The sequence below is a fragment of the Prorops nasuta genome, unplaced genomic scaffold (assembly GCF_024137725.1).
Source record: "Prorops nasuta isolate Cenicafe-Biocafe unplaced genomic scaffold, Cenicafe_Pnas_1.2 PNAS00001, whole genome shotgun sequence".
NCBI lineage: Eukaryota > Metazoa > Arthropoda > Insecta > Hymenoptera > Bethylidae > Prorops > Prorops nasuta.
The window spans coordinates 13,762,879-13,775,256 of NW_027116798.1; the positions used below are offsets into that span (position 1 = coordinate 13,762,879).

Sequence of the window (12,378 nt, forward strand, 5' to 3'; positions counted from 1 at the left end):
GTTAATTTTATCTGATAGGTAACTATCTTATAGGCAAACTTAAATATACCAACAGGTGGAAAAACCGGCCCTAAGGCCGAGTCCCACCAAGCTGTTAAGTATAATTAAGTAGTGGTACCAACCCATGCAGATGATTGGAATAATTTCAACTTGAAAGTTGGTAAGATTTAAATTGTAACTCTCGAAAATTTCAGGTAGTTTCAGAGGGGAAAATTAAAATATCACAAAGGAGGGGATATACATATCCCACAAAAAACAGACTTCGCCTGTATAAAAAGGCGGCAAGTACATAAACCATTTAGCATAAATAATATAGTAAAATTATCCAATTAAAAAAAGTAGTGAAATCCAAATATTAGGCAAGTGTATTTTTTCACCTTAGCAAAAGTTAAATTTTTGAAAAAAAAGGAACAACAAAATTACTTGCCGGGCCCGTAATGTCCATGCACAGTGAGAAATAGAATCGTCTGTGGTTCGGCTAACTTCACTCTGTATTTTAACATGAAATTTGCTTACGCTATTGGGATCTGACACGTGGGCGGAGTCAATATATATAGATATATAGAAAATTCAATATGGCGCAGAAGTGCCTAAGTGTCTAAATGTCTATTGAAATTACAGGAGGGTTATAATGATTTCGATGGAGAATATCTGTACAAACTTTTCTCCCAAATTCAAAAGTTTTAAGGTTTTCAATAATAAATTGCAATTTATTGAAAAATATCCATAAGAATCAATGTAAAACCCGGGCTTCCTCTGCTTTCATTTTTTACCGCTTGGAGCGCTTCAACTATGTCAGATCCCAATAGCTGAATCTCACACATGATTCAATTTCCCACTGTGCATGGACGTTACGGGCCCGGCAAGTAATTTTGTTGTTCCTTTTTTTTCAAAAATTTAACTTTTGCTAAGGTGAAAAAATACACTTGCCTAATATTTGCCCAGATAACATTTTGTGTGCAGATTGGCAGCAGATTGCTAACAAAAGTGCTCAAATGTTGTTGTCAGATTGCCATCAAGTATAGAAACATTTGACTTGGTATTTGCCGTCAGAACCAGCACATACTAGTCTTCTAGCAGAATGGCGCCAAAAACAAAACGGAATCTGTATACATAACCTGAGCGCAGATTTATAGCAGATTTGCGACAGAGTCTGCAGTACAGGCTCTGACAGCAGATTCAAAACAAAAACAAAGCAGGATTTGTTACTCTATGTACGCTCTTTAAAATGTTACCCAATAAAACCAAAAATGTTGAATCAACGTAATTTCTTAACGCGTTATCTATAGTTGAAACAACGTGCCCTATGTCGCCAAAATCCACGTTTCTATCAACGGTTGATTTAACGTTTACACAACGGTTAATTTAACGTTTCTGTCCGCTTGAAAAAATTTTAGGATGAATAAATTGAATCGCGTGAATAATTTAACACTTAAATTTGCATTAAAATCACAAAATATTATAAGTTATCATTATACAATCAATTTTTACTAAAAAAAAAAAAGAAAAAATATTAGGAGATGGCTGGACGCGAACCTGCGTGCAGCAGGTTTTTCCTCCTACACGTAATCTATATGAATTAATTGTCTTTATATTGATTTCTATCAATCATCGAATCTTACACACTATAATAATCTGCATCCTAGAAGCACAGCGGACGATCCTTCGAGTCTCCTTTCTCCTGGAATTGGCTACAAATCGTAAAATAGCTGAAAGAATTTCTAACATGGCGCGCACCTTAACCACTAAGCTACGTTAGCATATGATATATCGTTACAATTTTGATGAATATGCAACTGTTATTGAAAATCACCTTACATTATTTTTTATTTCGAATTAAATCCTAAAAATCTTTGTTGTTAAATATTTTTATAAATTACAATTTTTTAATCATTTGAATAAATATTACTAAAAACAATATTTGAACTGTTTCCTTGACATAATTTCAGTTCACGAAGAAAACGTTGTGCTAACATCATTTAATCGTTGCATCTATAGAAAAAATCAATATTTAAAATACATTAGAAAGATTCCATCAATTCTACCGTTTCATATTAGTTGTGGAGAAAAACGTTGCTTCATCAACGGAAGTTAAACGTTATTTCTCTTGGAGAATACAACGTACGTTTAAAAAATGTTAGAAAGATGCCTTGTTTTCAACCGTTTCGAATTGGTTATGGGTAAATACGTTGTTCCCTCAACGTCAATTAAACGTTATTTCTTCTGGATATTTATCATTATATGTTTAAAAATTTTCAGATATTATAATTAATACAATTTTAAACGATGTACCACCTAGTGGCTTTAACGTTGTTCTAAAAGACGGCGTCATGTTTATCGTTCTGCGCATGCGTCATACGGCGTAAGACATTTAAATCAAGTACGCAGAGTCTGCTGTGTTTCTGCTGCAAATCTGCTGCAGGCTCTGCCGCAGAGTCTACTGCGTTCCTGCTGTAAATCTGCTGCAGGTTCTGCCGCATAAAGCGATATCATATTGTTGTTAATCTGTTAGCAGAAACTGACAAGTCAGGTTCTGTTTCCAATATGGTGTCATTTTGTTGACTGGATTTTGTAGCAGAATTTCGTTTACTTTTGCACAATCGGATAAGGCTATCTGGATGGATTTCACTACTTTTTTTAATTGGATAATTTTACTATATTATTTATGCTAAATGGTTTATGTACTTGCCGCCTTTTTATACAGGCGAAGTCTGTTTTTTGTGGGATTTCATAACGTTTTGTAAGAGTATAATATTTAAAAAATTAAATAATTATTTTAATTTTTCTACAGAATTTAAAGAAAATTTCCACACTTCTCGTTTTTTGAAACAGCAGAGCTTAACTAATAAAATAATATATATTAATATTGAAAAAATATCACAGTCAACGCATTGAATTTATTGATATTTGTAATGCATTCTGCATAAATGAACTTCATAATTAATGCCCCGGCTACTTGTTTAATGTTTTCAGTTTCACTATAATAAAAGTTTGATTAAATTTTTCATAATCAATAAACATACTTTCAACATAAAAATAATTAAGTAAAATGTATGTTTTAATTCATTTACATTTTCTGTTTATCAACATTTGACTTTTACCACCATCTGACCTTGCTAGACTTCACTAGTTTCATCAACTACTTGAGTTGATACTGGGGCAAGACTAGACAAGCAATTCGCAAAGCTTTAAATAAGCTACAATCAAGCATATATTCAAAGCTGACTATGTCGTTTTGCATACCACGTTTCTTTTTAGCACCAGTTACTATCACATTTATGCTGCTAATTCTTGACAAAGGTGATATAGGAGATATATTAGCGAGTCGTCCTTATAACATTTCCTGTGCCAGAGTCCTCAAATGTTCGTTTCGCTAATTTCTATACACTGTTGAAACTGGTCGGATTTCTGGTGCTGCAAAATGGAGTGGAAACCATTAATTTTTGGACTGAGTTTCAATTGAGAATAAACGTGCATTTTTTCATCCATACCAATGACTAGTATACTGCCTTTGGCCTAGAATACTAGCATAGGTAACAGAGGAAAACAATCAACAGTTATTAACTCAATTTTACAGAATTTCATCCAATGAATCTCATCCTTAAATTATGGCTGAGCAATGGATGACGATTATCGGAATATTGGCTTATTCTTACTTTGCCAATCTTTCAATGCTTTCATCCTTGCCTGTTTCAAATACCAGAATGCAGGAATGAAAAGCCCAATGATTGATTCAACTCCAATATTCAGTATGTGAGCGAATCTTCTTCCTTGGTTTTCTAATTCAATTGTACCAAATGTATTTTAGTCAAAGCACAAGTATTACTATTTGCTATAATACACTTGCACAGTGACTGTAAAATGCTAAATGATAACATCTGAGTAAACCTAAAATCAAATTACTCATTTAAATATCTCAAATCTTCAAAGAAAATAATATTTTAAAGAAACATGAATCATTCCATTTGTTAATCAACATTTTACTTTTTACCAACATCTGACTTTGTGAAACTTCAGTAACTCCATCAGCTGCTTGAGGTGATACAGGGGCATGACTGGACAAGCAATTCGCAAAGCTTTGAATAAGCTAGAATTAAGCATATATTCAAAGCTGGCATTGTCGTTTTGCATACCACGTTTCTTTTTGGCACCAATCATTATTACATTTATGCTGGTAACTCTTGAAAAAGGTGGCATGGGAGATACATTGGCGAGTCGTCCTTATAACATTTCCTGTGCCAGAGTCCTCAAATGTTCGTTTCGCTAATTTCTATACACTGTTGAAACTGGTCGGACTTCTGGTGCTGCAAAATGGAGTAGAAACCATTAATTTTTGGACTGACTTTCAATTGAGAGTAACCGTGCATTTTTTCATCCATACCAACGACTAGTATACTGCCTTTGGCCTAGAATACTAGCATAGGTAACAGAGGAAAACTATCAACAGTTATTAACTCAATTTTACAGAATTTCATCCAATGAATCTCATCCTTAAATTATGGCTGAGCAATGGATGACGATTATCTGAATATTGGCTTATTCTTACTTTGCCAATCTTTCAATGCTTTCATCCTTGCCTGTTTCAAATACCAGAATGCAGGAATGAAAAGCCCAATGTTTGATTCAACTCCAATAGTCAGTATGTGAGCGAACCTTCTTCCTTGGTTTTCTAATTCAATTTTACCAAATGTATTTAAGTCAAAGCACAAGTATTACGATTTGCTATAATAAACTTGCACAGTGACTGTAAAATACTAAATGATAACACTATGCGTAAGCCTGAAATCAAATTCATCATTTAACAATCTTAATCTTCAAAGAAAATAAATATTTGAAGGAACATGAAACATCTCAGTTACTTACCAGTATTTGATTTTGCCCCATCTCCATTTTCTTTATTGCTTGTTGACCTAACTTCTGTAATATTTGGTTGTCTTCGCATCTTTTGTAAACATCTACTATCGTATAATTTGTTCAAATCCAAATACTGGTCAACTTTTATTTTACGTAAATAAAGATTTTTTGGAATGTTTCATATCTTTCAAATTAGCATTGCCATAATTTAATCTAAAATATTTGTTTATATATATATGATATAACCTATCGGATAATTACAATCAATATCAGTTTAAAGTAAACAAAAAGCAAAACATGTATTTGATTAACGATTTCAATACCTGAAAGTTTAGCATATGATTATTAAGTACCTTAACAATTTCTTTCAATTAATATCCTCCTGATAATGACCGATGCACATTATTGTTGAAAGTATATTTCTCATTGGCACAGACTTGTAAATATTAATTTTATTTAATCCAGTCAGCTCTATCCTCATCAATGAATATGAAAATATTCTGTCTTAATTTATCTGCAAAAAGAAATACCACAAAGTACCACAAAGTATATACTACATCCTGTATTGTAAAATATAATATTATACTTATCTAATTCGCGAATCCTTCAGTCACTGTTAATTGAATTATTTGTGATTGTAGAAATTAACAAATGCAATATCGCAACACGATGAATAACCTCACTGCATTAAATAAAAATAACCTCACATTACAATTTACACAGTTCAATATAGTCGCCGAATTGACAGTTCACAACCATACATAGTTTGATCGTTGAGTATATTATGTTGGAAGCGTTGTGAAAATGACGTCATTTTTCTTAGCGACCAACTTCAGCCCGAGACATACACTCTGGCTGGAGAAGAAGAAGATGACGGAAAGAAATTAAATTCGTTATATATATAGCTAACAGATTATGAGATCTCTGGATTGCGTGAACCAATTTTGATGTTTATGGGCTCAAATAAAAGCTTGTTCTAATCCATTTCAAGAAAAGCTTTACTGAAATCATGACAGTGTTTCATTTACGGAAAAAAATCGATTTAAAAATTGAGACGGCCAATCTTGCTGTATAAGATACAGTAGTGCCTGGACGGCGGTATAGACACGTCTATACCTACTTTTATGTACTTGCCGTCGAGACACTACCGTGTCTCTTGATATGAAAAATGTTAAATTGGTAGTATTTTCATAATTATAAGTTCGTAGATGTTTTGGTCATAATATTTGTGAACTATTAGCCTCATATTCTAAAGAATTTCAGTCCAAACTGAGTTATAAGCCCTTCTTTTCTCAAGATTTGACATTAAATTTACTCCTTTTTTCATATTTTTATGAATTGCAAGGTTTCAACATCATCATTGATTTCTGGAATATTCTCTGCCAAACCAAGATCATTTTTATCTTCCTCTGGACTTTCTGTATTAGGAAATACCACAGAGAATATCATTGAAGCCACAGTTTCTTAGAAATTCTGCTGTCAATTTCCTACTTTCATCTACCGTATGCCTGTAATATGAAAAATGTTAAATTGGTAGTATTTTCATAATTATAAGCTTCTAGATGTTTTGATCATAATATTTGTTAACTATTAGCCTCATATTGTAAAAAATTTCAGTCCAAACTGAGTGGCAAGCCATTCTTTTCTCAAGATTTGACTTTAAATTTACTCCTTTTTTCATATTTTTATGAATTGCAAGGTTTCAACATCATCATTGATTTCTGGAATATTCTCTGCCAAACCAAGATCATTTTTATCTTCCTCTGGACTTTCTGTATTAGGAAATACCACAGAGAATATCATTGAAGCCACAGTTTCTTAGAAATTCTGCTGTCAATTTCCTACTTTCATCTACCGTATGCCTGTAATATGAAAAATGTTAAATTGGTAGTATTTTCATAATTATAAGCTTCTAGATGTTTTGATCATAATATTTGTTAACTATTAGCCTCATATTCTAAAAAATTTCAGTCCAAACTGAGTGGCAAGCCATTCTTTTCTCAAGATTTGACTTTAAATTTACTCCTTTTTTCATATGTTTATGAATTGCAAGGTTTCAACATCATCATTGATTTCTGGAATATTCTCTGCCATACCAAGATCTTTTTTATCTTCCTCTGGACATTCTGTATCAGGAAATACCACAGATAAGATGATTGAAGCCTCTGGTTCATAGATATTCTGCTGCCAATTTCCTATTTTCATCAACTGTATGCCTGCAATTTAAAAATTTACAATCTTACACGACAAATTGATGAGTTTGTAAACTGATATATATCTTAAGATTGTTCAAATGAAGTAATATTTTTATTTAATCTAATTAATTGTTACAAAGCATTCAATATTTGTTCTTGACATATATATTATATCTTTGTTTCTTTTGTAAAATGTACTATCATATAATTAGCTCAAATCCAAGCACTGGTCAACTTGTATTCTACGTAAATAATATTTTTTTGAAATTTCACATCATCCAAATAAGCATTTTTTTTACCTTAATTTAATCTGAAACCTATTAAACAGTTGATACCCACATCAGTTTAAAGAAAAGAAATAGCTAAACATGTATTTTGTTAATTTCAGTACCTGGAAGTTTAGCGTATGATTTTCAAATACCTTAACAATTTCTTGCAATCTTGGCAATCACTGATGCACATAAATATTGAAAGTATACTTCTCCTTGGCACAGTGTTGAAAATTAATCTTACTTCATCCCGTCAGCTGTATCCCTAGCAATGATACAATAAACACATCACAATAATTTAATCTGAAATAAAATTCCACAAAGTACCACAAAATATATTACATTTAATATTATAAAATTCATTGTTATGCTTATCTAATTTGTTGATTCCTTTATGTAAAAAATTCGTTTAATGAGTATAACCTCATCGGATTCAAATAGGAACAGTCTAATATTGTTTTTTCATTTATTTATTCTTGCAATCCTGGCAATCACCGATGCACATAAATATTGAAAGTATACTTCTCCTTGGCACAGTGTTGAAAATTAATCTTACTTCATCCCGTCAGCTGTATCCCTAGCAATGATACAATAAACACATCACAATAATTTAATCTGAAATAAAATTCCACAAAGTACCAGAAAATATATTACATTTAATATTATAAAATTCATTGTTATGCTTATCTAATTTGTTGATTCCTTTATTTATGTAATTAAAAATCCTTTTAATGAGTATAACCTCATCAAATTTAAATAAGAACAGCCTAATCATGTTTTTTCATTTATTTATTTCATAATTAGGTTCAAATTGTTTTAAGGTTAATACTGTCAATCTTGCAGCTTAACCTGATTTACCGTAATAAACGAAGTAAAACATATATCTAGGAGATACACACAGACACACTGTTTACGATTGTGTGCAGCTATATTTACGTTTACGTCTACTGACGTCACTAAACCTACGTTAAGCAGCCAACTTCAGCCCGAGACATACACTCTGGCTGGAGAAGAAGAAGAAGAAGAAGATTATGAAGGAGAAGAATCTCAATTTTCGATATATATATAGCTAACTCAGTATGAGATCTCTGGATTGCATGAACCGTTTTTAATGTTAATGGTCTTAAATGAAAGCTTGTTCCAAACTAGTTTAAGGAAAGCTTTACTTAAATCATGACAGTGGAATATTCACGGAAAAAATTCGGTTTGAAAATTGAGGCGGCCAAACCTACTGTATAAGTTAACGGTAGTGCTCGGCGGTATAGACATGTCATTATCTACTTTTATATGTACTTGCCGTCGAGACACTACCGTGTCTCTTGATTAATTAATTTCCCACATTTCATGCCCATGATTGCATACGATCTTTAATATGCCATATGCGTGTTGAGCAAATTGACATTTACAAAATAAAATACAGGTTTTTATTTGACATGAAAAAACAATTTTAATTTATATAAAAATTTGTACATATAAATATTAATCTCGGAATCTTTTAATTTTCAGCGTTATTCATGGTAAAGTAGCAAGCTGGCAGCCAGCAAAGAGTATTGAATTATATTTAAAATAATCTAAATAAGTAATAATTAATAGCTTATATATATGTACTTATCATTATGCTATGAATAACAGATTTATGTTAATATGAATAAATTAAAATTTTAAGCATGCAGAATACAGAAGAAAATATTTTAGAGTGGATATTGAGTAGTGATAGTACGGACGAAGAAAATAATAATGTTCTTGAAATTCGTCAAAGAAGGCCGAGAAAAATATGGGAAAGAATCAATTGGTTTGAGCGTTTGGATAACATTGATTTCCAAAGAAGGTTTCGCTTATTAAAAAATCAATTTATCGAATTATTGAATAAAATAAAGCACAAATTACTTCATGATACAGAGAGGTATCTTTCGTAATAATTTTATCGTTCCTATATAGTAAGAAAATAATAAGTTATAACATCGATTCAACATTTAATTGATATCATGCAGTAGCAGACTGTTTCCTCACTAGGTTGTAATAATGTCGTAAGATCTAATAGTTTTAATAGTTATTGCTTTAAATTATGACTTTTCTTATGTGTACAAGTTGATTTTAAAATACTTTTTGAGTTGGAATGTTTAATTTCAGAAATAACATGATTAAACCAGAAATTCAACTACTTCTGACATTAAGATTTTTGGCAACTGGATTGTTTATTATAACAATGGCTGACTTTTGCGGTATCAGTAAAAGCAGTGGTCATAGAATAATAGACAAAGTTGTGGTTGCAATAGCTGAACTTCATGAGGAATATATAAAGGTTCCTTCTGAGGCGCATATAAGAGTACAAGCAGAAATGGAGAACTTTTATGTGGCCGGTTTTCCCTTAGTACTAGGTGCTATTGACTGTATACACGTTAGAATCAGATCTTATGGTATGAAAAATAGATATTTTCTTTTAGTGGTATCATATATAAAATATACACAATTTCTATTTAGGTATATAATAAATTAAATATATGTTGATAAAAATAGATATCTATATACTTTCAGGCGGAGATAATAGTGAGCTGTTTAGAAATAGAAAAGGCTTTTTTTCTATAAACGTTCAAGCGATTGTAAACTCCAAATTAGAGATAATAGATGTTGTTGCACGCTGGCCTGGAGCGACTCATGATGCAACAATTTTTGATAATTGCAGAATGAAAGCACGCTTTGAAAATAAAGAATTTGGGAGTAGCATATTATTAGGGGATTCAGGCTATCCATGTCTTCCATACTTATTAACCCCTTTGCTTAATCCAAATACGCCAGCAGAAACACTCTATAACGAGTCACACATTCGTACTCGATCAATGGTCGAAATATGTTTTGGAATTTTAGTTAGGAAATTTGCAGTACTTTCAACGGGATCTCGATTTTGCACTCCTGAAAGGACTCTACCAATGATTGTAGCATGCGTTGTTCTGCATAACATAACAAGATTAGCATGTGATATAGAATATTTAAATGAAAATGAATATAATATTATGGTAGAAGAATTAAAAAATAATCTGCAAGTAGACGAAAGACAATATCTAATCAATAATTATTTTCGAAGGTTGTATTATCGTGTTTTTAATTTTTGTGCATTATACATATATAAATATAACAGGTACTTTTTTATTTGCAGGCTCCTATAAAGTATGAAAATCTAATCAGTATTTATTTAATTCAAATTAAAATACATAATTTGATCTTAGTGGTTTTTTCAAGATTATTGACATCAAATGCATATTAATTTGCATTTTATTTACGATAATCCTTTTTTATAGCCTTTTTTTTTCAATTTAACTCATCGATCCTCATTAATAACATAATTATGTAAAACATAATTAATAAGTTTTTAATAAAATTATTTATAGATAAGAAGTCATAATATCTTATATATCATAGAAAATATTGTCCAAGCTTTTATTGCAACTTATCATAATATCACATATGTATAACGTACATCACAGCGACTTAATTAAAATAAAATACCACAATATAAGTAAATGCAAAAAAGACACTTAACAGATTTTTTTATATAACGTATGTAAATTAATTTTTAACTTAGTAAAGTATATAGTTTTAAGTTCCACAATCACAGTATTAATTTTTCCAATTGAATGTTTCCACCCATTAACGTGCTTAATTAATTTTCTTTGTTAGAAGACTGAAACTGGTAAAGATTAATTTTATTATTATTTAACAGCAATTACTTAAATTACTACAAAAACCATCCTTACTAGCATAGATTTATGCTTAATCTCTAATTCTAACAATTCAACTTGTAGTTTTTCTTTTCGACATTGGATTTCTAAAAGTTGTTTTTCTAATTCCCCTTTTTCACAAAAATATTTTTGCATTAATTCTGTTAATTCTATTTTGCTTTGCTCTAAGGTTTTTTTAGTATCAACTTTCGTTTTTTTCCCAATCGAAGAAACATTAATATTTTTTGAAGTATGCAAAGATAAGTTCCTCTCAATGGAATTATTTAAGGGTGTACTTAATGGTGATTTTAATTGCTTAGGATCCCATGTACTCCATGATTTTATATGATCATTGTCTACTAAATACTGAAAACAATAAATAAAAATGAAACATTTATAACATTTTGACAATGAATTATAGTTGTTACATTTTTATTACGTTGCAGCTATATATTAACCTCAAAAACAGGATCATCCAATTCAACTGAATTTGAATTATTATTTTCGTCATCTTCGATTAAACTTCTTATATTATTCTGACTTATAATGGCATCTTTATCATATGCATTTGAAAGTCCTTCTATAGACAGGCCAATTATCTCATGTACTTTGTCATAAATATCATTTGGTTTTACATCGTGAGTTCCACCACCTAACAGATTTTAAGTTTCATATATAAAATTGTCTCTAATTTATAATTAAGTGTTATAATTTATATATTCACAAAAATACCTGTTAAGTATGTCTCCCTTTTTAATTTTGCAAAATGTTTTCTCGCAGAAGCTTTTAAATTATTCCATAGCCTTTTTAAAATATCTACAGTTTTCTTACTGGAAGAATACAAATTATTGAATTCTTTACTAACTTCGTACCAAGCATTTGACTTCTCTCTTAAACCTACACCATCTGTTTTCTTTGATTCAATTACTGATGCGTATTTTTTTATTATTTGAATAAATGCAATTTTTTCGTCATAGGAAAAATTTTCATTTCTTTTACAGTTAGACATCTTTTGCAACACTAATATATTCTCAAAAATTGTCTCAACCTTATCAAATATCTATGCAATTACAGGGATGAAATGTGGAAAATTAATTAATATGCATATCCCCTCCTTTGTGATATTTTAATTTTCCCCTCTGAAACTACCTGAAATTTTCGAGAGTTACAATTTAAATCTTACCAACTTTCAAGTTGAAATTATTCCAATCATCTGCATGGATTGGTACCACTACTTAATTATACTTAACTTTAAGGCAGATTAACGAAAAGGAACAAATCCTATGATTTATCATCCAATCAAATGTCGAGTAAATCACCTAATAAGTGCAAGATTTTAAATGA

At 30.7% G+C, this 12,378-nt stretch overlaps 2 protein-coding genes across 2 annotated transcripts; one reads left to right on the forward strand and one right to left on the reverse strand.

Annotated features, from left to right (window-relative positions):
- The first annotated feature begins 8,985 nt into the window (after positions 1 to 8,985).
- Positions 8,986 to 10,482, forward strand: LOC136772779 (putative nuclease HARBI1). Its single transcript, XM_066725907.1, has 4 exons — positions 8,986 to 9,221; positions 9,449 to 9,735; positions 9,854 to 10,400; positions 10,473 to 10,482. Exons 1-4 carry the CDS (start codon positions 8,986 to 8,988, stop codon positions 10,480 to 10,482), a joined length of 1,080 nt encoding a protein of 359 aa, XP_066582004.1.
- Positions 10,483 to 11,043: 561 nt separating this feature from the next.
- LOC136772788 (uncharacterized) lies at positions 11,044 to 12,043 on the reverse strand. The gene is made up of 3 exons (XM_066725917.1): positions 11,767 to 12,043; positions 11,493 to 11,686; positions 11,044 to 11,400 (listed from the first exon to the last, which is right to left on the reverse strand). Exons 1-3 carry the CDS (start codon positions 12,041 to 12,043, stop codon positions 11,044 to 11,046), a joined length of 828 nt encoding a protein of 275 aa, XP_066582014.1.
- Between the last annotated feature and the right edge of the window lie 335 nt (positions 12,044 to 12,378).

Coding starts and splice junctions, on each gene's coding strand:
- LOC136772779 (XM_066725907.1), top strand. CDS start 8,986: ATGCAGAATACAGAAGAAAATATTTTAGAGTGGATATTGAGTAGTGAT. Junction 9,222..9,448: donor TTACTTCATGATACAGAGAG/GTATCTTTCGTA, acceptor GTTTAATTTCAG/AAATAACATGATTAAACCAG. Junction 9,736..9,853: donor CGTTAGAATCAGATCTTATG/GTATGAAAAATA, acceptor ATATACTTTCAG/GCGGAGATAATAGTGAGCTG.
- LOC136772788 (XM_066725917.1), bottom strand. CDS start 12,043: ATGTCTAACTGTAAAAGAAATGAAAATTTTTCCTATGACGAAAAAATT. Junction 11,687..11,766: donor AAGGGAGACATACTTAACAG/GTATTTTTGTGA, acceptor AAAATCTGTTAG/GTGGTGGAACTCACGATGTA. Junction 11,401..11,492: donor TGGATGATCCTGTTTTTGAG/GTTAATATATAG, acceptor TATTGTTTTCAG/TATTTAGTAGACAATGATCA.